Source organism: Motacilla alba, chromosome 6 (assembly GCF_015832195.1).
Source record: "Motacilla alba alba isolate MOTALB_02 chromosome 6, Motacilla_alba_V1.0_pri, whole genome shotgun sequence".
NCBI lineage: Eukaryota > Metazoa > Chordata > Aves > Passeriformes > Motacillidae > Motacilla > Motacilla alba.
The window spans coordinates 15,183,476-15,207,828 of NC_052021.1; the positions used below are offsets into that span (position 1 = coordinate 15,183,476).

The 24,353-nt window shown below is 39.9% G+C and overlaps 1 protein-coding gene across 2 annotated transcripts in view; it reads right to left on the minus strand.

The window, feature by feature from the left end:
• Nucleotides 1-24,353, minus strand: part of ADK (adenosine kinase) — a 271,173-nt gene that overhangs the window by 243,125 nt on the left and 3,695 nt on the right. The window contains exons 1-2 of one of the 2 annotated variants that reach the window (XM_038141148.1): nt 19,333-19,457; nt 12,813-12,887 (exon numbers count right to left, since the gene is read on the minus strand). In XM_038141148.1, the coding sequence (XP_037997076.1) occupies nt 12,813-12,887; nt 19,333-19,346 (89 nt within the window). In that variant the 5' untranslated portion in view covers nt 19,347-19,457. Of the gene's footprint in view, nt 1-12,812; nt 12,888-19,332; nt 19,458-24,353 lie in introns of those variants that run through there. The other variant, XM_038141147.1, reaches the window with a different exon arrangement.

Consider the following 24,353-nt stretch of genomic DNA (forward strand, 5'->3'; position numbering starts at 1 on the left):
TGACTTGCACTGTTTTTACTCCACCAGTTTAATACAGTTCCTTTTTTTTCCCCGGTAGATTCCACTGTTGCTTAGTCTCCCAGTTTCACAATCTGAAATGTACCACACTCTCCATCCCCTCAAAGTTTCTTCCCCTCTTTAGCCTCTCTGTTATTCTATAACAGGGCAGCTGGTCCTCCCTATCTTTTCACATTCCTTCCTGGCCTCAAGTTGACAGCAAAACAGAGACCTTTTCTACACTAATTTCTGGGTTCAGTGAGAGCTCATTATTATTCACTCTTACTTAAAGGATGATCTTGTAATGGGTTAGACCATTTTAGAAAAATTCCTTACTCAATAGATACTGCTTTGTTGACAAATATAAAAGTCCAGATTGCCATCCCTGAAAAACTGAAATATTAAAGACAGACTGTACAATAACAATACAACCCCAAAGAAAGCCTGCTTCCAGAAAAAAGTTTTGCAAGGGTCCATTTATACCAACAAAAGAGGAAACTGCTTAAAATACCTTTCAGACGTTTCTTTGGGAAAATATCAGAACTGTGAGAGAATGCATAAATCAGACTGATTTCAACATGGATCAGTGCTAGACCCAACACTATGCCACACATCCATGAGTGATCTGGCCTTAAGCACAGAAGGAACTGATGAAACCCACAGATGACAGGAGACTGGCACGGGTATGTCATGACAACACAGCATTCTAGCAGACAGTAAGAGTAAATAAGTAAATTGAAAGCATAAAAATATGAATGGGGTTAAAGGCATCTCCATCTGGGGAGAGGGGAAATGAGGTGTTATGAACTGTAACAAATTCAACCTGAGCTTCCAACTCACACCAAGCATTTAAGACAGCAATGAACTTCTACAACCCAGAAACAGGAACAAGCAAACAAACAAAACAAAAATTAGCAAAAATACCCCAGAGTGAGCTGTCAGCCTCACTAATTATTTCATTTTCTTCAATTTTTAAACAAAAAAAAACAAACTTGTAACTAAAGTGTTCAGCTTCAGAAGAAGAACTGTAGGTAGGATTAAAGCACACACTAGTGGTAGTGGGAAGGAGACTTGAAAAAATAGCAACAGAAGGTTAAGATACTTCAATCTTAAATTCTGCAGAATGTAGAAAACTAATTACTTCAGAAAAAATAAATTACTTCATATTTAATAGGAAATAAATTACTTCATAGTTATCAATGACAAAGAACCTAGTTCGGTTTGGGAAAGGGCGCGTACATTGACTAGCAGAGAACCGCACTGCTTAACTAAACAAAAGCATCTGCTTAGGGAAAAAATTAACTGCAACTCAAACCATTGGTACTGGGCACTTCATTTTAAAAAAATTCCAGACTTTAAACCTTGCTATGGGAATAGATATGTCAGAGCTGAGAGAATGAAGGACCACCTTGGAGAACACATGGAGCAAATTTCTAGTGTTTTCCTTTTTACTCAGTTCCTGTCTATTATTATGACTGGAGTCTTATTTGGCTGCATGACTCCCTATACAAACTTCTCCTCTTCAGAAAAAAAAGTTGGAATTTCTGAGTGAAAGGGATTCAAAAAATATTAGCAGAAATTTTTTAACACATTACTTATTATGAAAGATGGATTATGGATTTAAATGTCAACACAGAATTAGCTTAAAATGACACTATTGAAACCTGAAAGAAAAAAGAAATACAGTTATTCATATCATAAATTAAAGCATAAATTTTGTTTCCTCCACTTAACACATGGATATGATCACTACTTTGAATATAAAAATTACTAGGTCCAGTTTTTCTGATGTTTTTTCCTTTCACCCTTGATCAATATTTTCCTAGTTGTTTCTGAATTATTCAGTGTAATAAGGTAAGACGTCCCACTGATAATATGGTTGGAAATCAGGACTTTAATCAGCTATTAATATTGTAAGACAGATTTAAAGGGCTTTTGAAATTGAAGTCAAAACAATAATAGGTTTAAATGATTAAAAGGGATTAAGAAAGCCAGGAAAGTTCAAAGCCTGTTAATCACCAGACTGCGAAAAACTATGATCATTTAATAGGGTCAGCCCTATCACTCTGGACTTAAGCATATAGAAGTGGCCTTGTCAAAAAAGTTTCCTTAATTACAAGCTAGGGAGCTAAAAGTTTAAGACAGCTAAACACTTGCTGTATGGAGATATAAATGTTTTAAAAATTATGACCAAAAAACATTTTTCTGACTACCTTTTCAAAAGCTGTAGACACTCTGTACTTTTTTTTAAATTGGTACTCTGAATTCTAGACTCGTTGTACCAGTAAAAATACATTTTGTTGACCTTTAGTAACTTTATCAAGGGATAAAATATTAATTCAATTTGTGCAAAACAATAGGTTTTCTCCTTACAGACTGAACTCTTAACATACTCCATTACTATTATTCCTTTGAGCCTCGAATATTTAAGCCACTTCTTTAGTTTTCCTAGCTCTTCTTGCATTATTCCTGTTCTGAAATGACCCTCTAATATTTACATACCTATTTTCTTCAACCAGAAATAAACACTCATTTGCTGTTTAATTAATTTTGATTAAAAAGACAAACCAGTTTCCACAGTCATGTCTTAAAGTTTCACTTGCATAAAACTTACTGAAAAACACCAACTAAAGTAAGATGTACATAATCTAAACTCAAGGGCTCATTTTCTTTTCCTTTTACCCACAATTATTTGCTATTATCACTTTAAAATTTATTGTTCGGACCAACTTGTACCAGTTCTAGGACAGATCCTGTCACCACTAGTACTGAAAATCCCCAAATACTTTCCCTGCCCCTGAGGAGCCCTGCTTTGAGAATTTTATATATATACACATACATACAGATATATATAGATATATATCTAATTCAGAGAAGGCACAGTAGTGTGGTTGCTCATGCAACCCTCAGATTGATATATTTCTTCTAAATATTGATGATTTCTTCCAAATAAAGACTCCCTGTTTTCCATATATGAATAGCACTGCCAGCTACTCAATTTACACTTGAAAACACACTATTCATTGCATTCTCAGAGAAGGCAGACTCATAAAAAGCCATCAGGATGAACTTCAATAGGCTCTACACCTACAATAAAATACCTGTTAATACTCTGAATACACTAACAAACACAGTAGCATTACACTGAAAACGTACAACCTATGCTGGGCTCCATTAACACAAAGTACATTTCATAACTGAATTACAACTCTGTTCCCATATTACATCTGTTCTATTTCTATCTCCAAAAGGAACAAATGAAAACAGAGTCTCTAAAATACAATTATTTTAGTATCTCTAGTACAAAGAAATAAATGCCACATCAAAAAAAATCAACTAAGACAGAGCAAAAGACATTTATTTGTCAGTGAAGATCCCACAAACCACAAAGTCAGCCCAGAATATTACCTTCAAGCAACAAAATTCTCCAAAAGGAAGGAACTGAAAGTTCTGAGACTGTATTAAATCTTGATTGATATTAAATATTTAACTGTCTCCAAAATGCTAAGAATTGACCTTGTCATCATTCATAGGGAGACACAGAAAAAGACTGGTGTATCATAATGTAATAAAATCCACACTGTTCCTGTTTAGAAATTATAAGGAAACTAACAGCAAGTCTTACATATCAGTTAAAATCTCTCTGATTTATTAAAAATATATAGTTTTAAATGTATTCCATTTTCCTTTCAGACAACTTTATAGATGTGTTTCTGCTTGTGACAGGCTAGGCTGAAGTAATGATTTCATATTATTGCTGCAACCTAAATGAATGTAGTCTAAAAGCTACATCTCTCTCATCACCTGTCTCTGCACCCAAGGGCTTAATACAGGATAGTCCAGTTTACAGAAACCTAAATAGATAGTTGTCAGGGATTTCATGTACCTTAATTTGCCTTCTCTACAAATTATTTTAACACTCTTTAGAGCAAAAAGAAAGCTACAGACAAATGTTACAGCTACTGAGAAATTTCAGCCATGCTCAAAGAACATATCCAAGCCAATAAAGTCATCAGCTTTCTAGGAAAAACTAGCATGGGGAAAATGGCAGGGAAAGCTTTTTTCCTGCACTGAAAATTTTGATTTTATCCTGAAAAATGAAAGAGCAATACCAAGATGGAGATTTAGAGAATGTTCTTGAGAGATTAAGTCCTTGCTCTACTGCCACTGGGGCACACTGAGAACTGCAATTACTCTTTCTGGGAAGAGCTGTTCCTCCCTTTTGCCTCAGGACATGGCCACTGCTCAGTATATATTAATTCTTCACCCACCGTGGTACCTGCAGCATCAAGTCCAGACACGCAAGAGTCTGGCAGAGGAAAGAGACTGACTGAGGTATTTGGACAGTTCCTGTCACTTTAGGCCTAGGTGAGTGTTTTGTCTCAGGACTGGCTGTAGAATTACATACAGAACTTGACACATCCTGAGGATTCTGTTTGGAACTCTGGCTGATGTTTAACACTGCCGCATAGAACATCACAAGCACATTTCAAAACAGCTTCAGCAAAACACACCGTAAGATCATCCGGCAAAAATGGAAGTTATTGCAATCGTATTTGGGGAAACGTCTTTGATCTCTTGTCTCCACAGTAACTATACAAAATAAATTGTCAGGAGACGTGAAATTCTGGAACATTTTGTCACTTTTGCTGGGAGATACGAATGGCAGAAATCAGAAGATTTACATTTGTAACTGTAGTTCTCGTGTTGACACAGACCAGATAAATATGCTAGCCTGAAGCCACATAGGACACCAGGCTTAACAGGTGAGACTGCATGCAGCCTTTCCTTGGAGTGGTCTGGAAGTGAATTGGGTATAGTTTCATTTCTAATGGAGCAAGTTGACTGTACACTTCCAGACTACAGTGACAGCCTAATGCTACAGTAATCTGTATTGCCTACCTTCCTACCAGTGGGAAGTTTCTGTTATTTAAAAAGAATAAAACCCAGCCTCAAGACTGAAGAAATAAATAGCTTCAATAATACAAGAACTGAGAAAGTGTTCCTGGTAATGTTTGTATTTCTGTGGCTTCATGCTCCTGTTCACATATTACAGCTTGTCATGTTAGATAGTCATTTGCTGTCCTTCATGCTTTGTCCCGTACACCTCAAATTCTTACATTGAAAATAAATCACTTAATACATTGAAACTTTTTGCTGTCACAAAACAAGGGAAGAAATAAAAAGAAAAAAAAATTACAGGAACAATCTGCTAAAATAATCACCAAAAACTGTATAGCCAGTGCCGCTTAGTATTCATGCGCCACAAACCCACAAGTTTCAAGTAAAACTAAAAAATGAAAATAATTTGTATGCTAACACACTGAAGAGAGGAATTAAGGGTTTGTAAAATGAAAATAATCTCTCCCCAGCTCTGCATTTAATCTGAACTTATAAGGGAACTGCAAGCTTTGTAACGTCCTGAAGTCTACAATACAACCAGATCTCCAGTAACTTGGTATATTGATGATTCTGCCCTGACAAAAATAACATAAAACAACACTCAAACAGCTAGTTTACCCTACTCCAGCTCTTGGCTAAGGGAAAACAAGAACACCAGTAATTAAAGGGAAGATGGGCTGCCTCCACCCTTTCCCTGTGGCTACAGCAGTGACCACAAGGCCAACAGTTCCTTTTTTTCCTCCAAAAAGGAACAGGACAAGAAGAAGCAAAACACAGAGCAGGCCTGGGCAGGGTTCTGTGGCAAAGAACAGAGGCACAGGATCAGGGATCTTCAGTGGCATAAGCACCTCATACCTTAGGTTACAGTTACCTGTAACACTGGTGTGGCACCTGCACTTTGTTCAGGAGTAGCCTGATGTAATAGCAAGTTACTAAAAAGAAATGCTAACAGAAATGTTAGTATTTAATTTCAAAAGGAAGGACAAGTCTTTCTCTTCTTGATTAATGTAACGTGGGAAGAAAAACTGTTGAGATTGCATATTGCCTGACCTGAAAGAAGAAAAACTAATCAAGTAGTAATGAGCATTATAATTTACTTAAATATCTTTTTTTTTTTTGAAACTGAAGTTTTTAGAAAGATGAAGGTATTCCAACCAAAAAGTTATCACTAAAAAGCCATCTTTTCTAAAAGATGACAGATCAATTTCATCTAGAGTAAAAAACGTGAGACCATGTAAAATAATTGCTAATTTTTGACTGGGCTTTTTTTTTTCTTCAAGTCACAAGTGATCAACCAGTTTCACTTTATTACTGTAGCGGAAAACCCCCTCTAATCTGTACTATGCTACTGAAAATTTTGGGTTGGACAAGCAGGATGGGAATGGAAAACAATATTAAAATCACATCTTAGAAATCTGTAATTAAAAAGAATGCCTGAAACCATATCCAGAACATGAATCACAATGTTTGTTTACTGTATCCTAAATAAAAATCAATCTTGTAATCGTGCAACGTGGAAACTCTAATATGCAAGGTTTCTCAGTAGAAAAAGCAAGTAACACTTTCAAAGAGAAAGTTTTACCATTGAGTTTAAGATGGAATACGGTTCTCTACTGACAAGACCCAGTTTTTTCCATCAAAGATATCTTCAGCAAGGGTCTTTTCATTTAATATTATTGCCTAATTAAAACCAGAGACACTTACTTAATTCATAGATCTCTCCCACTTAAAGCTCCTTGTTTGCATTAAAGAGGCAAATGGAGCCCATTGTTTCATTATTTGTCTTGTAACGCAAGTCACAAAATTATGTCAAACAAATTTTCACTTGTAAGCAAAGGGAAAACATGGATAAGCTCTGTGTGTGTGTGTGTATCTATCATATGCTTCAGGTATTCTAAACAATAAAATTAGTCCATTAAAAAGACATGTTCTACTGATATGCATTGAATCTGTAAGTCTTCTGATGAATGGGAAAATTAAAAGAATAATTCATGATTTACAGTTTATTACTAAACAAGTATTTAAGAAAGTGAAACACACAATAAAGAAAAGAGTGGAATATTTCCCATTCGTGAACATTTTACATTCTATTTTACAGGTAAATACATAATTACAAGCTCCTCTATAAACACTGCTCAAGCCCTATATACCCTGAAAACATCAGCTCTCCATGCAACACTGTCACTCCATAGAAAATTTTTCAAACAGCCTTTTCTAAATGCAGCAAAACTAAAATCTTTCACACATTTAAACTACATATTTAACTAAATGCACTAGGAGAAAGTATTAGGACTGTAAGTTGTCAGGAATACTACCAAATTTATAGACATATTAGTATGAAGAGGACCTTCTTAAAACAGCTATCATTCTAAGTTTTTGCAAGCAAACACTGGAGTTTTTATCATTTATCAGCAGTCAGATGACGCAATTGGGCTCAACAGTTTCAACAATGTTCTATGTTCAGACCTTGTGACTAATTAAATGGACTTCTACAGATACAACTAAAACCACAAGGTAATAATATAGCACTCAGCTATTTGGCTTCTCTGCCAGATGACCCAATGCAACAAATACTTCCAGGATTAATCTTCCTGAAGAATTACTGAAACAATGGATCATCATACACCAAATTATCTGTTGCAGGGGGAGGAAAAATAACAGGGCGAAATTTTCAGGGAGATTTTAAAGTTTTTCCCATGTTCTTCACATACCTTCATCACTGTACAGACAGTACATACTAAATCCAAAACACGCAGCACTGCAACACCCACTAGAAGGAGAATTAACCCTGTCTCAGCCAAAACCAGGACAACAGGTAACACAATTCCCAACTGAAAGCAATACAAAAACCCATTAACCTCTCCCAAGGGCTGGTGAAGCACAGAATCTAACACATTCATGAAAGTGAAAAGGCTGCAAGTCTGAAGGGGGTAGGGGGTCCCCACTTAAATCTAGCAGCAAAGCCCATGTTTGCAAGCAGTGCATTCCTGGATACTGCAACTTCCAAGTACAGAATCGCCATTTGTCCTTCTCATTTTTCAAGCTCACTCCAGCATGAGCTTTTGGAGAAGAGCTTGTTTTGCATTGAAGCTGAGTTTGGTGAATGGAGAATCACCTCTGGTTGTCTAAAAGCTATTTAGACCCTTGGCCACTCCATGAGAGTTAACTGCATGAATGGTCTTTTGAGGTTTTTTTGCAATGAGAAGCTACAAAGGCTTCTGTTAGACAGGAGCAAAGGTAACAAACTGGAAATGTTCAGAATAACACAAACCACAGCTCATACAGACCAACCTAAATTTTACACAAGTAAGCACAAGTTTTTCATCATTGTCAACTGAAGCTGCTTTGCAAACTTTTTCTTAATTTATAATCCAAATTTCCACAAGACCGGAAAAAGGATCAAATATGTACATCTTCTCCACTTTCATCACAGCAAACACTAAAATAGCTTCACACAAGAATGTTCAATTTACTAGATGTTAATGCTGTTCTAGCACAAAAGTTTGTGCTCAACTAACCCATCACCTTCAGCCAGTACTTTGCAGCGAGGAAAGGTAAAGGATGCTCCCGCATCTTGGGATCTCCAGGAACGACCCAACCACTTGCAGTGCTGCAGTCAAGTTGGTGGCACACTGCAGGAGATCCTTTCAGTGACAGCCATACTTGCGAAATCATGGATCATAATGACAGCACTTCTTCCTTCACTGAGATATTCTCTTTTCATATAGTAATTGTTACCACCACTCCAAAGACCCCATTCATTCTTCCTTGCCTGTTTCTTCAAACCTGTTCTTTCCAGTGAAGAGGAAAAAGAATATAAACCCATTTCTTGACTTAAAGATAGTTTGTATTTACACCAGAAAAGGCAGGGAAGAGAACTAAGGAACAGATGGTAGAGGGCATGAAAGTTATAAAAATTCCAATACTGAGCATCCTAAATGAACTTGTGCAAAGATTGCCACAGACCCTAATTTTAAGGGGGAAAAAATACTTACAGAGAAAAATACTTGTCTGCTTGGACAACCAACAAGTAATCACACAGAAACTTGTAATCCTGGACCATGATGGTGACAAAATAGTCAGTCTGCAGGTTTTAACTATAATGGAATTTGGCAGCCCAAGTAGTAAACATACCTCAACTTATGAGATCATGGCTCTGGTCAAGAGCCCAGAAATTAAAAGTGAAATACAGCAATATGATTCTTGAAACTTGCTGTGATAAATAAAACATATATCCTAATTTTCCCATGTATCTCCACTCCTTTTTAAGAGCATGGGCTGAAGGATATTTCCATGCTTATACAGGTGCTGGCAACCAGAGATATCTTCCTTGCCTTCCCTCTGATCAGTCAGGGAAGATACAAGGTTTCACATATGGAGAAGTTTCAGGACTGGCACAATAGTCCTGTCAATGTCAATTTGTCAACATCAATTCTCTTCTCCTCCTCAGCTCATGCATCCATAGACCGAGCAAGAGAAGATTTATCCATACCATGAACACACATTTCTCAACCACTGAAGTGCACCTGAGGTGACAAGTGACGCCCAGATCTCTACAACCTAAAAATTAACTACAACTAGGTAAGCTAAATTCAGTGTCAAAAACTGAATATTTGCAAAACAGAGTGCTCTAGGGAGAGCAATGAAACACATGCCATCTCCTAACTTCTAAGAGCAGGACACTGGAGTATTTACAGGAGTCAACAATACTGAGTTTCGTCTCAAAATGTCGTTGGCACGTTAATCAGAATTTCTTTGCCCATTTTAGCAGAGTTTAATGTATGTAGTGTAGATTAAAGTTATTTTTAAATGCCTTTTGGAGTTAGAAGGTAGAAGAATCATTCCTGTTAAATGTCATAGATAGAAGTGAGTACACCAAAAGCTTTAATGAATACCTGTTAGCAAAGTTATTTTCACAGATTAGCATAGCTATAGTTAGCAATTCACCCACAATGCATTAATTCTTCTTCTATTCCTTCCCCTCTCACCCCTAAGAAGCTGCTCTTTGAGTAAGTATCCATATCTTGATAAATTAAACAAAAATACTCTTAGGTAATGGAGTTGAGGCAAACTAAAAGGAGACCAAAAAACCAAAACAAAACCACATTTCTGATATTTCTTTCATGCAGATACTAAAAATACCCAAAGACATATGGTGGACTATATTTATTTTAAGACTTCTTTCCAGCTCTGTAAACAGAAACTAAAGTGGTTTGTGGTATCACCAGTTTTCAATAGTGCCATCAACACTGCTAACACTTTTCCAGATTGTCTCCCTGAAGAGAGGCAAGAAATGGGACCCAGAAATCACAACAGAGGCTAAAGCTTCTCTGGCTCAGGTAATGCCAGACTGCTGATACGGTCTGAAAAGCTCAGATGGGCATGGTGAACTTCTGTTGTGATACACATTAAAACTGCCTCTCCTAGGAAAGGCTTAAAGCCCTCCAAAACCTGTTGAGACAGCAAAAGACTTTGGAGATGAAATTAAACCAAAATCCACTTTGAAAGCAAAGTATCAGGGTTGTGCTAACCCAAGCCAAAAATACCCACCCAGCTCTCCAACACTGCTCAGTTCCTCAAACCAGTATTACATGGCAGCAAACTGTTTACAATCTGCAAGCTTTATATGCTTATTTTTAGGTTTATTTCTAACATGGATTGTAGGCCAATTAAATATTCTTAAAAAGAACACTTTCTATACTTCCTTATGCTGCTTCATTTTGCACATTTTTAACAGAAGTTACAAAAATAAGCTGTTTACAGGACTCATTTTAATACTCGTTTCATTGACTATATCTATTAATTAAACTTGCAACATCAAGTCCTTTATTCTGAACAAAGGTATTTATTCTAAAACCTGTCTGTACAAGAGGTGGATAAAGTAACAGAAACACTGTAAAAGTTAAATGTATAAAATTCTTATGTGTGTTTACCTAAACTTTTCCTAAGCTACCTTCTCAAGTCAGAGCCCTGCTGGCCTGACAACCCCACTAAACATTCCCACACAGTAGAAGAGGTGAGAAACAGACTCAAGGTTGCCAAGATACCAAAAGCTGACACTACATGGCTAGAGATGGGTGCATGTCTTGCTTGACAAGAAAAAAGAGAAACTACAATGATCAACAATTTCTCTTTCAAATGCTTCACAGTCCTGAAATGTCTATGCTCTTGCACCTCCCTGCAGCATTTGAATACATAACTTTATTCTAGCAGTTGTTCTTCAGCTCCCTTTTCTATTTCATCTCCCTTCACAAGCTGATGAAGCATGGGATCTGATCCCCACTTCAGGAAGTGTTGCAAAAGGTAGTTGGACCTGGAGAAGAAACACTCTCGTTGGTTTGTTAAATGGAGCTCTCTGCATACCCTGACAAACAGGGAGAGGGATATCAAATCAGGGGCAGAAGAAGGTAAACAAGCTCCCCAGTCTTGAGGTTATTACCAGAGCTACCACATTATCAGCAGGCTCCTGTGAAACTGCTGGGGGAAGACTGCTTATGGCTTTCAATAATGCAATACCCCACAAACGCATTCTAGCAGTAAAGAAATGCTCACAGAGCATATGCTGCTTCAGGAGATAATTTAATTTGTCTGACAGGACTCAAATTTGAGTACATAAGACTTCTAATTTTTAAATTAAATTAAATTCTGCACAGCACATCACATCCAGTGAAAAGCACAATGCACTCCTGAAGGATTTCAGTGCTGCAGTAGAGATCCCATCATCTCTTTTATGTCAGCAATTTATAATGATTAGCTGGGGAGTATTGTTGGGCTGGGAGAAGGGCATTACTTATTTTTAGAGACTGGCTTTCAAGTTATTTCAATGGAAACATGAGGCAGAGAATTACACCAGATTAATTCACTTTTTTTAATATTCAAGACATAGACCTGATTTCTAAAGTTCCAGATGTTTGAATTTGACACAATCCATTACATTCTTGTCTTTTGTTTCCAGCTTACAACATAGAGGTTTTTACTTAAACAAACCTTATGATAAAATATGAGTGATGAAATATTGATGACAAATTATTGCTATTAAAAGCTGAAGAACAAAATATTTGCGGCTGTCAATGCACATTCAAAAATAAAAACTCTGCACCTGTTCCTTATTTGGTGATGTGAAATTTAGTTTTGATGCAATATTCCCACTAACAAAATAATGAACTATTAGAGAAAAAAATTACTAACACTTGAAAAATTAAAGAAAAAAATGCAAGCACTCTGAAAGATCAAATCAATTTACAAAGCAGAGAAAAAAGTGGTAACAGCAATAAAAAATGGAGCTCAACCAGAAAGATTTAAAAGAGCAACTGTATTTTACACCTCTGGAAAAGACAGATCTCTAAGCTGATTCAAGAACGAGTAAGCTAAATGCCAATTAAGCAATCCAGCAATATGGTTATATGGATGGTAGCATAACAAGTAGGCTTAAGCAAGATAATAGACAACCTGATAAGAAGCAGTCCTGTTCCTGACTGATAAACTGGAATTTTTTTAAAGGTGTATTTGCACAACTTTTCTTGGTGTGCTACAGAAATGGCCTATTTACCCCACAGACATCACTGAAGAAGAGTACAGTAAATCAAAAGTAGCACAGGAAGATTCATACAAGAGCTACCTGAATCTTACTGAAATTGATGACGCCTTCCAATTAAAGACTAACAAAGACAGCATGAGGACACTAGAATAAATTGATAAAAAAATATAAAATCACTGAAGGTTTTCATAGATACCACCACCACAGTTTCATAGAGCAGGAACAATCAAATGACAAATACTGGCTACTTCCAGCACAAGGCCAGAATCCCAGAGATCAGCCTAAACACAGCATTATACAGGCAGGTAGCCCACCATTTATTTATAGGCATAATTCTGGAAACAAAAGTGACATTAAAAAATATATCAAGCCTTACTTGTCAAGGAAGTCCTTGTCCACAACTGCACAGATATCAAGCAGAGGATTTCCCATTCCAAACAGGACATTTTCACTGTAAGAGAATAAATTATTTCACGTTAGCCTTGCACTCATTTATTGTTTCTAGTACATGTAAAGACACTTTTTTATTAGAGAGAAAAACAAAAGAATACACAATTTGCCCAGCACTGTAAACACACGTGACCTGGCATATACACAGAATCAAATTTGAGTGAAGTGCCACCCTACAGTGATCTCTGATCAATACACAGACTGCAATAATAAACACATTATTCTGTTAAACTGTCACTTACTCAGATAAAGAATTTAAGCTGCATGCCATGTTCTGGAGTTTTAAAGGATGACATTTAAGTTGTAATACCAAATTTTAGAAAGGGGAAGCATCACAGCAGAGTAATAAGAATTTCACTGAACTCACTCAGTTGTTTGGTACCAACAAATAATTAACAATTTAAGTCTGTTCTACTAAACTGAAACAAAGAGACTACGGATTCTGCATTGTCAGCCATTTTAAACATTGCAGCTGTCTATTGGTACGTTGGATGAACTTTTTAAGCAATTTGACATTCATTACCATGACTTCTTTCACATTGAAAAAAAGATATAAAAATTACTGTCAACAGTACTCTTGAGCTTTAACCACTTTTTTTAGATTAATTCAGAAACCATGTGTTACATGTTCCTGAATAGCATATACTTGGGTGATAATGCAGTAATACCAAAGGATTAGATATGTGGCCTAGTGTCAAGCAGGGGTGAATGCAGCTGTTCTCCAAAACTACATCCAAACCCATCACATTCCTTGCCAAACTAATAGCTACTGTCTCCAACCAGCAAGGCACACCCATGCTCCAGCTACCAAAGGTAGCTTCACTATCACCACCTATAAAGGGTTTGTGTGGCCAGGTTTTGGTAGCCAGGGACCTAGAGGGGTGGCTTCTGTGAGAAGCTACCAGAAGCTTCCACCATTTACAGCAGAGCCAATCCCTGGCAGCTCCAAGATGGGCATGCCACTGGCCATGGCGGGGCTAATCAGAAATGATCGTTACACCTCGGTGATAACAGATTTTAGAAGAAGGGGGGAAAAAGTTACTGTGCAGATGTAATGAGGCCAGAGAAGAGAGAGTGAGAACATGTGAGAGGAACAGCTCTGCGGACACCATGGTCACTGGAGAAGGAGGGGCAAGAGTTCCCCTGCAGCCCAAGGCGAAGATCATGGTGAAGCAGGATGTCCCCCTGCGGCCCATGGAGGCCCACAGGGATGCAGAGATCCCCCTGCAGCCCATGCAAGAGATCCACGCTGGGAAAGGTGGATGCCTGAGAGGAAGCTGGGACCATAAGATGCCCGTGCTGGACCAGCCACCTGGCAGGGACCGGCAGACCCATGGAGAGAGGAGCCCGTGCTGGAGCAGGTTTCCTGGTAGGACTTGTGACCCTGTGAAGGAGCCATGCTGGAGCAGCCTGTCTTTGAAGGACTGCAATCGGTGGAACAGTGACACACGTTGCACTGTGGAAAATGTGATCAATAACCTTGATACTGAGACACAGCAAACCATGCTTTAAGTATCCTAGTTTTTGTAGCTTTAAGGAAAATCCTTTACAACCCATTTCACTGTAAATAAAATGTGGAACATGCTGCTTGAAACATGTACTTGATGCAGCTTGTGGAAGATGGAGCCAGAAATCCAGCTCGCTCCTAACTGGAATAGTTAACATCTGCTTAGTAAAAACCTGTAAGACTGGCTAAATACTTTTGTCAGTGTGACAAATAGCACAGTGTTCGAAATAGCATAACCATAAGTTACACCTAGCTAGAAAACTAGAAGAGGGAGAGACAGATGACAGCTCAGAAGACATAAGGATAAAGGGGACTGCAGTTGAAGTCATAAGACAGAACATTCTCTCTGTAGTAAAACCTGAGTGTTGCGTAAGTAGTACGTAGGACAATGAATGAAGTCAGACCTTTTCAAGTTGAATGCAGATTTGTCCCAAGCTATATGTTCCTGTACTTAAATGTTTACCTGATTCTCACATGCTGTGAAATCCTACACATCAACAGATTTATAACTACACTTCAGGAAAAAAAAAAACAAACCAAAACATATCATGAATAACTTCTGTATAAGACAAGAGCCAGCACTTTAATGGTCAGTATGCCAGAAAACAGCAGCTGTACTTACAAAACAAAAATCTGAAATACAGCTGACATGCTGAGGTCACTGCCTATGAAGAAGTTACCACACTCAATGGAAAAGCAAAATAGAAGCTACCAAACATTCAATGAGCTGTGGGCTACAGAACCTGCAGGTCAATGTGCTCAAAGCAGCACAAGAGCAACTTTGTGCAGAAGCTCAATGAAGCCAATAACATGTGTACAAACTCCTCACATGTCAGCAGCAGCAGGAACCAGAACTTTCGGTGCCATTTAATCCAGGCAGCTCTTTACATCACATGTAAGTCCTGCTCATTCCCAAGCCTTCCTTCACCTACAATATTTTATTATCATCCTCATTCAAGTATTCCAGAGGCTGTATGTAGGGCACCATTTGGAATCAAGTTTGAAAAGCCAAGGTAGCTATCATTAGATTAGTAAATATATGTTCAGAAATATTCCACTGAAACTTATGGGCAAACGCTTTTAAATTCAGTATAGTTATTTCTCACAACTAAATGTAGGACAGCAGAACTTGACAACATTTTAAACACATAAAACTTTGAGTAGATTTAACAAGGATTTCCCTGAAGAAATCAAGTTAAGTGTTATAAACTGTTTATCTATTTTTGCAAATAATCTAAACACACAAGATAACATATACTAATCTCTAGCTCTGTGTCTTCAATTAATATGTATTTCTACATTTTTTGTTTTTTCTAGGTGTTAAAATTACCTAAGCCTTAAGATACTAGACCTTCTGTGCTTAAAAATATGTATTAACATGCCATTGGGAAAAAAAAAGAAAAATCCATACACTCCACTTGCACTTCAGAAATTTTTAATAGTCAACAAGCAGATATTTAAGAGGTTGGATTCCATCTCAGAGGTCTTTTCCAACATAACTGATTTTGGGATCCCCACTGCGATCAGCATTTTCTAATACAAGCTTTCTGAACCAATCTGGAAGGTCCTACTGTTAAAGAGGAAGACTTGACTGTGTAAATTGTTATCATGTTAAATCTGACTAACCCAACACTGGCTACATTTGGTGCAATGCAAATCACCCTTCCCTTCTTGAGGAGCTGCAAAGTTTCCACACTGTTATACTACTGCACTGCTTGTGGCACTACATGAGGTGCAGCAACTACTCGGCTTCAGGTTGATCCTCAGTAAAAATTAAAAAAATTATTTTTAATCTCGTCTACTCTGTTAAAGCCACATAAGCCTCTGTAAAAGCATAAAATAAACCAAACATTTATGACTCTGGAGAATGCTAAATTTACGAGTCTCCAGAGTGAAAAACTGAGATATTAAACTGTTATATTCTCACCAAGTTGAGGACTTTGAACAGTAGATTTGAACCTTACAGGCCTTATGTTTGCTGTTCAGTCACACTGGAAATCTGCAGTTATTAAAATTTCAGTGATTACTTCCAACCAACTAGAGATAAAACATAGTGAGGAAGCAGTACTACTTCCTGAAATTTGAGATTCCACAATACATAGGTTATTTGGGAACACATCTCTACCACAGACACAGAACACACTTTTGTAGTCCCCAGCCTCTCCCCAGTCCCTTCTCCTTCACTGGAGTACTGGTATATCCAAAAACAATGCTCTTGTTTAACCCAACTAACCTATTGCAAAAGAATATCCGGATCAGTTCTTCAAGAAGCAGGTGATAACTCCTTCACCTGCACACATGTAATTGACTATACAGTCAGCATCTATGTGAGTATACACATACAGACACACAAAGAGTACATATATATGAACAAGATATATACTTTTTAAACCTCAAACTACATATAAGATGTTCATACAAATCTAAAAGTTGTTTGGACAAAAATACACCATCCATCTAGGAGGCAAAACCACAGAACAGTAACTACACAGAGCTTCGATGTACATCACATTTACATCCAGAACTATTGACAAGCAGCAATATATTGTATGAGTTTGGCTTTTAACTTAGGACTACATGAAGTGTGAGTTGCAATTACGAATTCAAGCAATGTAACTCATTAAGTAACTCATAAATAAATCTTCACTTGTTAATTCGGTGTTTTGTTCAGACATTACTAATATGACTGATTTTACACAAATGGCCAGTGTTTCACACCTTACTCTTATCACAAGTGGCAGAAGTAATAAAATGAAACCAAACTGGATAAAAACAAAACAACAAACCCAAACAAATAAACAAAAAAGAACCCACAACATCAGTACTGAGCTACCCTTGAACCTCTTTTAAGAAGTCAACAAAATTAACTGCAACTGAATGATCTGGAAAGCTGTGTCCAATCTCATGCTCTACTGCTGCAGGCATTTTTTAAAATATGGTCCTGATTCAAGTTGGCTGCTGAGCATTAGCAGCACTATATCCAACTATCACACAATATTGTTATCATCCCAGGCTGCTGCGCACTTCCGTGGAAGAGCAACATCAAAATATCAGCGAAAGCTTATTATTAGTTACTGGCACAGAGACAGAGGAATATTTTGGGCCTTTGGATACTGGCAACTCAGAAAGCCTTAAACATGGCTGAGACATTTGGGTGTGCAATTGCATGGCAGCACGCTATGTGCCTAATCTTCCTTTTACAAATTTAAGACATGGTCTTGTAAGATCCAAAATATTAGTATTTCTAAAGGGTTTCGCTATGCCCTTTAAAGTAAGACAAAACAAGGCATGTTTTAAAGCCTGACCTCAACACATCCATTTCAGTTTAAAACCCCACATAACATAAGATTTGAACTTACCAAAAGTTACTTATATGTGTAGTTAAAGCAAAACAGCAATAGTACCAGATTTATAGCACTTGACTATCTACAAGCTCTCAACTAAGAGCATCCTTCTCTCACCCCACAAACCCATGTAACATCACTACAATTAGGATGATACTTAGAACAGTAAGTAACTCAACTAACACAAAAATACCTTAGAACTATTATTCCATGCTTCCAGAGTTCAGACAATTTTCTTGCATCACTGGTCAGCAAATCACTTTACCATATAGACCTTAAACATACAAGGTGCCTGCAGGACTGCTCACATGCTTTCCTGACGTGGGTCTTAAGCAAAGACAATATTTGGCTAAGCAGTTACATATTTACATACTGACTTAGAGGAACATCTTCAGTGAAGATTTCATTTATTATGAAACTTTCGTACTGTTCTAAAGTGACACACTCACAGGCTCCAACTTTGAAAACAAGCCTAAAAGCTTTGGCCTTATGTAAGCAAGGCTGCGGCAGAAAAAACTGTTCCACCACTACCCAGCTCCTCACACAGCTGCGCTAACTTCACAAGCCCCAACAGTGAGATACTATTGCAATTTCAAAGTTACCGTCTCGGTAAAAAAACAAACAGTGCAAGTGAAACCTGATACACAGAGTTTGGAGGTGGAGAGAAGAGATGGGAGAATTGCCTTGAATTATCAAGGCAATTTGATAATTATTAGGCATTTCTTTAGCAGCCAAAGGCCCGATCAAAGGTTACCGATTTACCTCACAATACAACCCCATCTTGAGATGAAGTGTTTGGGGGAGAAAAACTATTCCCTATAACTCCTTTCACTGAATGTTAGTTACGGGGGTTTGTCATTCTCCGGGTTTCGCTGACAGGCTGATATCACCGCAGTTCCAACATACTGCCAGGAGCCCAGCCCACTATTAAGACCCTGCTTCTCGTTATTAGCGATTCTTTTAAGATCTAGTTCCAGTCACGGCAAGCTACAGCGAGGGTTTAAGGTTCCACAGCTGCTGCCGGAGCCCCTCGACACGCATCGCCCCACGCCCACGGGCGGCACCCCGCGGCGGGCGGCCGCCGCCCACGCCCAGGCGCTACCTGTGACAGCGGCACCGCCGCCGAGCGACGCCGCACGCAGCCCCCGGCCACCGCCCCGCGGATCACCTGCGGGCCCGGCCCGGCGATGCTCGGGGCTCTCGCTCCCGATGCCGCTGGGCACCGGCATCGCCCAGCGCCGCCGGGAGTCCCGGCCGGGCGCGCCCACCTGCCCGCGAGAAGCCAAGGCGGCGCCCCGGGAGCGCCGTCCCCACCGGGCTGAGGGGCCGCCGGGGCACCGGCACAGCTCTCCTTCCTTCCTCGCTCCAGGGGACCGGGCGTGCGGCCACCAAACCAACTCGCGGCAGAGGGAGAGGGATGGGACGAAGCCGCGCTGCCCCGCACCCTGATTACACAGCGGGGAGAAGAGCCCTGCTGCGGCGGAGCATCGCGCCGGGCGCCTCCGCCCCGCCAGCGGGAGTGCATCAGCACCCGCCGCCCCTTCCCCCGGGATGCGGAGCTGTGCTGCGGGCGCTGCGCGGGGGCTCGACATTACCTGAGAGTGGCCATGGCTCCACGCCCGCCCGGCCGCCCGCGGCAGTCCCCTGACAGCGGCACCGTCCCCTCTCCGCCCGGCGCCCGCGCCTCAACCGCGACTGAGCGCCGGGCAGCGCTCGGCCGGCCCACCGCGCGCCCCGCCCCGCCCGCTCGCGCGTCCCGCCATTGGCCGGGCGGCCGGGGGGCGGGCCCGGGCCCAGCGCGGCGGCCGCGCGGCGCGAGGAGCCGCGGGGCGCTGCCGACGGGCCCCGCGCCCCGGTTCGGCAGCGCCCGGTACCGAGCGGGGCCGCTCGCCCGGCACCCCCCGGCTCCTCGGCCGCCATCTTTGGTACGGGCGGAGAGCGCGCGCTTCCCACATCGCTCCGGCTGCTGCCGTCCCCTCCGCGAGCCCCGGCGGCGCGTGTGGGAGGCAGTGACAACCGGCCGAGAAAAAAAAAAAAAAAAAAAAGTTTAGCGGCGGTAGCCCCGCAGAGGTGCGGGGCTCGAGCCGCACCGCCCACAGTAAAGATGGCCAGCGGAGCCCCTGGCAGCGCTGCCCCTTGGGTGTCACGGGGCCGTGGGAACCGAGGGGACCCCCCGCCCCCGCTCTGTCCTGGCCGCGGGCTGACGCCCGCCCCGACACACGATCGCTACACCCTCGACACGAAGGCGTTTTCAATCTTTTTCTTTAACTGTGCGTTGGGTCAGACGCGAAGCCGTCCCGGGTGATCTGCAGAGCCCGGCTTCCTCCGCAGGCGGCGGCCGCCGGGCGCGGGGCCGGGCTGCCGAGCCCCCGGAGCACATCGCCTCTTTCCGGGCTGCCTGGCAGCCACCTGTGGAACGCAGCGCTCCGGCTGCCCAGGCGGCCAGAGGACACGACTGGAAACACGGGAAGAAAAGGGCAGCCCGGCATTGCTTACTCCCTTTTCTTATTCGCCTGACACTGGCAGAACTGCCGTATCAGAAAGGGAAAACCTCGCTAAAGCCAGTTTCCTATCACTCCTCATTTGGCTGTCAAAGTTACTGCCACATTGTGCAGATTTGGCACTTACTTTGTTAACTTACTAGCACCAGAAGCACTGATTCATGAAACTGAAGCCAATAGGTTGTTTTTGCCAAAAATTAATCCCACGTTGTTAAGTACTGCTGTGTCACCTCTAACTAAATATTTAAACTTCACAACTTCATAATCCTGTGGTTATTAGTCCAAAGTTTCCCTTCCTTTCCATCTACAAAATGGGAATACTGTACTCAGAAAAATTAAAGCCAAACTTTCCATCTATTTCTGATTTTGGGGTCTCAGAGGAGTTATGACACATTGATGAAGGTCAAGGACCTGCATTGTCACATGAAAATAACAGAAAAAATTATGCTCAATACCTGATGTAGGACAAATCTCCTAGGTTCTCTAAATCAGGCACTGAAAAAATAATCACCACTTATTGAACTCGTCACAAAATTCTCATTATTGAAACGTGTCAGAGGTCCTGAGAAGTCAAATAAGAGTAGGAAACACATTCATCCTCTTTCTGTTATTGCAACACAATGTGTAAGAGGTCCTCAAATCCTGAGGGAGGAATTTGAGCTCTGTCGAAATGCAAATACATAGATACATAATGGTTGCATCCCCTGATTCATGTTAAACAATTTATTATGTCCAGTTTTACAGTTTCAGTGCTTAATAGCCAAACCTCTGTTTTGTAACCAAGAAGGTGGGGGAGGAGGATCCCATCACCAGCAAACAGTAATAGCTACATAACTTGTTATTGTATATAACTATAGAATGCAGCTGGCTTCTTCGTTCTATCACTGTATTCAGAATATTAAAAACATTTTTTTTTAAAATCTAGTCGTAGATTCCCTCACAAATAATTGCCTGATTTTAACAAGCACATAAAGATATGTAAAGAAAAATAGATATAATACTTCAACATGAACTACATTTACAGTAATTTGAAACATACAGGTGCATAATATGAATAGTAAGCTACAGAGTCAGAGGCCAAATGAGGTACCATCAAATGTTTCTAAATTTTACCACCTGAGCATATTTTCTCTAAAAATATTAACATCTCTTCATGGAACAGCATGTATGACACCTCAACAGCAGTCAATAGCACTTGATAAGCTTCCAGCTCTTCCCCGTGCCCAATCATCTTGGCTGTGCTATCACATACGCCCAGGTTCTACTGCTACTGACATCTTCGAGACACCACCTACCCCTACTACCACTTATCACTGGGCTTTTCGTCATTTGCAGGGAGCTGCTAGACATCCAGACCTAACCCTAGCCTAAGTAAGTGGAGAAACAGCAACCAGAGTATTCCTGGGAAAATGGCCAGTTATGACTTATGGTCATTCAGAGATGAACTTAATGCTTGTGCCCCAAGTTCAACTTGCAGTCCCACCATGTATGTGCAGGTCTGAGTTTGCTCAGCCTTCCTGACCCCTGACCTTCCAAACTCCTTCTGCTCACATGGGGCAGCTGACCTTGCCTTCACATGTGGTCTGGCTTCAGAAATCCCTGAGGGAAACACGGAATTTACAGCTTTTGTATCTAAAAATATATAATGTCTAGCCACAATTTCTTGACTCCTGTTGTTACTATACAAGAGAGAAATCTTCATGACCATGTAAGTTTCTCTACACATAAACAACTTCCTTGGTTTATTTCACTAAAATGTTTCCTTTCAAGCACACTATGAATTCAAAATGAACTCTTCCCCTACCTGATAAAATAACAGGCAGGCATATGAGAACATTTAAAATTGTACTTTAGTAAAGTAATCCATGAAACTCTACATATTACATATTTGTAACTTGTGTATCCAAGAGATAGGCAATCTAGGCCTTAGCCTTGGACTAATGTGTTATGTTTTACATCACAAACATTTGATATAAATCTTCCAGTTTGCAATATATAAACAAAAAGTTCTCTATTAACTCCCATATTTTCACCCAATTTCTTCAAAGTACAAAAGTAAGGTTGATCTTAGATAAGCTGCCCATCTGTTTGCAAGACAGAAGGCTGATCTTTTATGTAATAGCCCCAGCAGACATTATAAAATGGGACTAGTGAGCAGCAAGTCCACAAATTCTCTTTCAGTAACAGCATTTTACAGAGCTTGCAAATATCTTCTTTTATAACAGTTGTTTTGGAAGCTTTTCCACAGAGAGAATTTAATATCTTGCAACATAAAATAGGATACATTTTTAGCTTGTATGAGTTCTACTTGCAAAGTATTAAAAATCTTTTATTATTTTAAAAATTTTGTAACATCATACCAATTCTTTTCATGTAGCTTCACAGAGTGTTCAGCTGTAAAAGCAAAGTCTATAAATCTGCTAACTCTTCAACATATTGCAGACATCTACACTTTCTTCTATTTTATTCTAATCAAATAAGCCTTGAAACAGTTACAACTGCTTTGTACCACTGAATGTACAAGGAAGAAAACCCCACAACAATCTTTCACTGTAAATGAAGTCCCAAGGTAGCATAAAGCCAGCAAGTAGCTTTATCTTAACATATCCTTCAAGTGCAGAACAGCTTTGACTGCGGTCAAATAATCATTATGGAAATTATTACAGTTCAAAATGGAAAAAAATCCCTTTCCCTTCCCTGAAATCTGAGTAATACCCAAAAACTTCTCTTATTCACACAAAATGCATTGATATTATATAAATAATACTATTTTGTACTACTATTATACATTATATGAATAATAAATTTTTAAGAATCAATTTATGTAAATAAAAAATGAACAGCCTTGAAAAAAACATTGTGTTCACATTGTATCTGCAAGTTCAATTTACTTTTTTCAAGAAGATAAGGTTTTCCAATACACTGTCAGCAAATAGTAATTAATGACCTTTAGATAGCAACCCATTCCCTGCTTCTGAAACTGCTTTTGTGAAATATTTGTGTACCATGCCTGTGTAAGTAACTACTAAAATTCAATATCACAGCCTTGTATCACAAGCCAGAATTTTGCTTCCAAGATTTCCACATGAAATATACCTTAGCAACAGCAGAGTAAGCCAAGGTCTTGTGCTACAGAATTTCACATTGCTACACTAACACCATAGTCAGCTTATTCTACATTCATTCAAGTCTCTTTCCTGGGCATCTTCCTCATCTTTTCTTAAGCAATATTAGTAGATCCAATGAGGTAAGTAACCCTACACAAACTGTTCCTTTAGTTGAAAAAGAAGGAACTCAGATCTCAGGAAAACACAATTTCAAGATGAAATAGGCCTATTCGCACTGGCTCTTCTCTCCCAGGTAATCCAGCTTGCAAGCAGCCTCAGGGACAGGACTAGTCCCAGTGACTTAAGGGAGGCAAGGACTTTTCCCAGCAAGGCAGAGCTGCACCTTTCTGCCGGGTATTGGCCAAGGCTGTCATGTATAAGCTACTGCTGTGGGTGTGACTCTGCCGGCCAGGTGGGCTGCCTCAGTAAGGAAAGAGAGCCTGTGGTCCAGAGAACAAAGAGCCTTCCCACAAACCTCCTTGTCCTCAGGTTACATGCTCCGTACAAGAAAGCAAGGAATTACTTCAATTAAAAGGATGAAACACCACAGCAAGCTTTCCCAAAAGCAGAACACAAAATTGTGGAAACATGACACATGCTGTGCAAAATCCCAGAGGATTACATCAAAGGCCAGGTGAAGACACTTGACAACAGTAATTCGAGAGTTACACATCTGAACAATGGAAACCAATGCCTGCACTGTAAGAGCACAGGAGTTTCCATGCTGCAAGTTATTCCGGTTTTGGATGTATTTCAGTCAACACAGCCTGGAAGGGAAGGTAACTGCTGTTACATCCTAAATAAAATTAGCAACATCTGTTGCTAGTGTCCTCAAGGGTATTTATCTGATTTCTAAAGCGGACTAAATATTCATCTGAAGAAAAAGTCAATTGCTTTAATTCTGGAACAAATGCAGCAAAGTGCTTGGGTTTCAGATCTTTCTTTGACCTGAGGACATTACAAGTACCAACATGGAAAACGTTACCTGTATTTGCAGATATAAGTAAT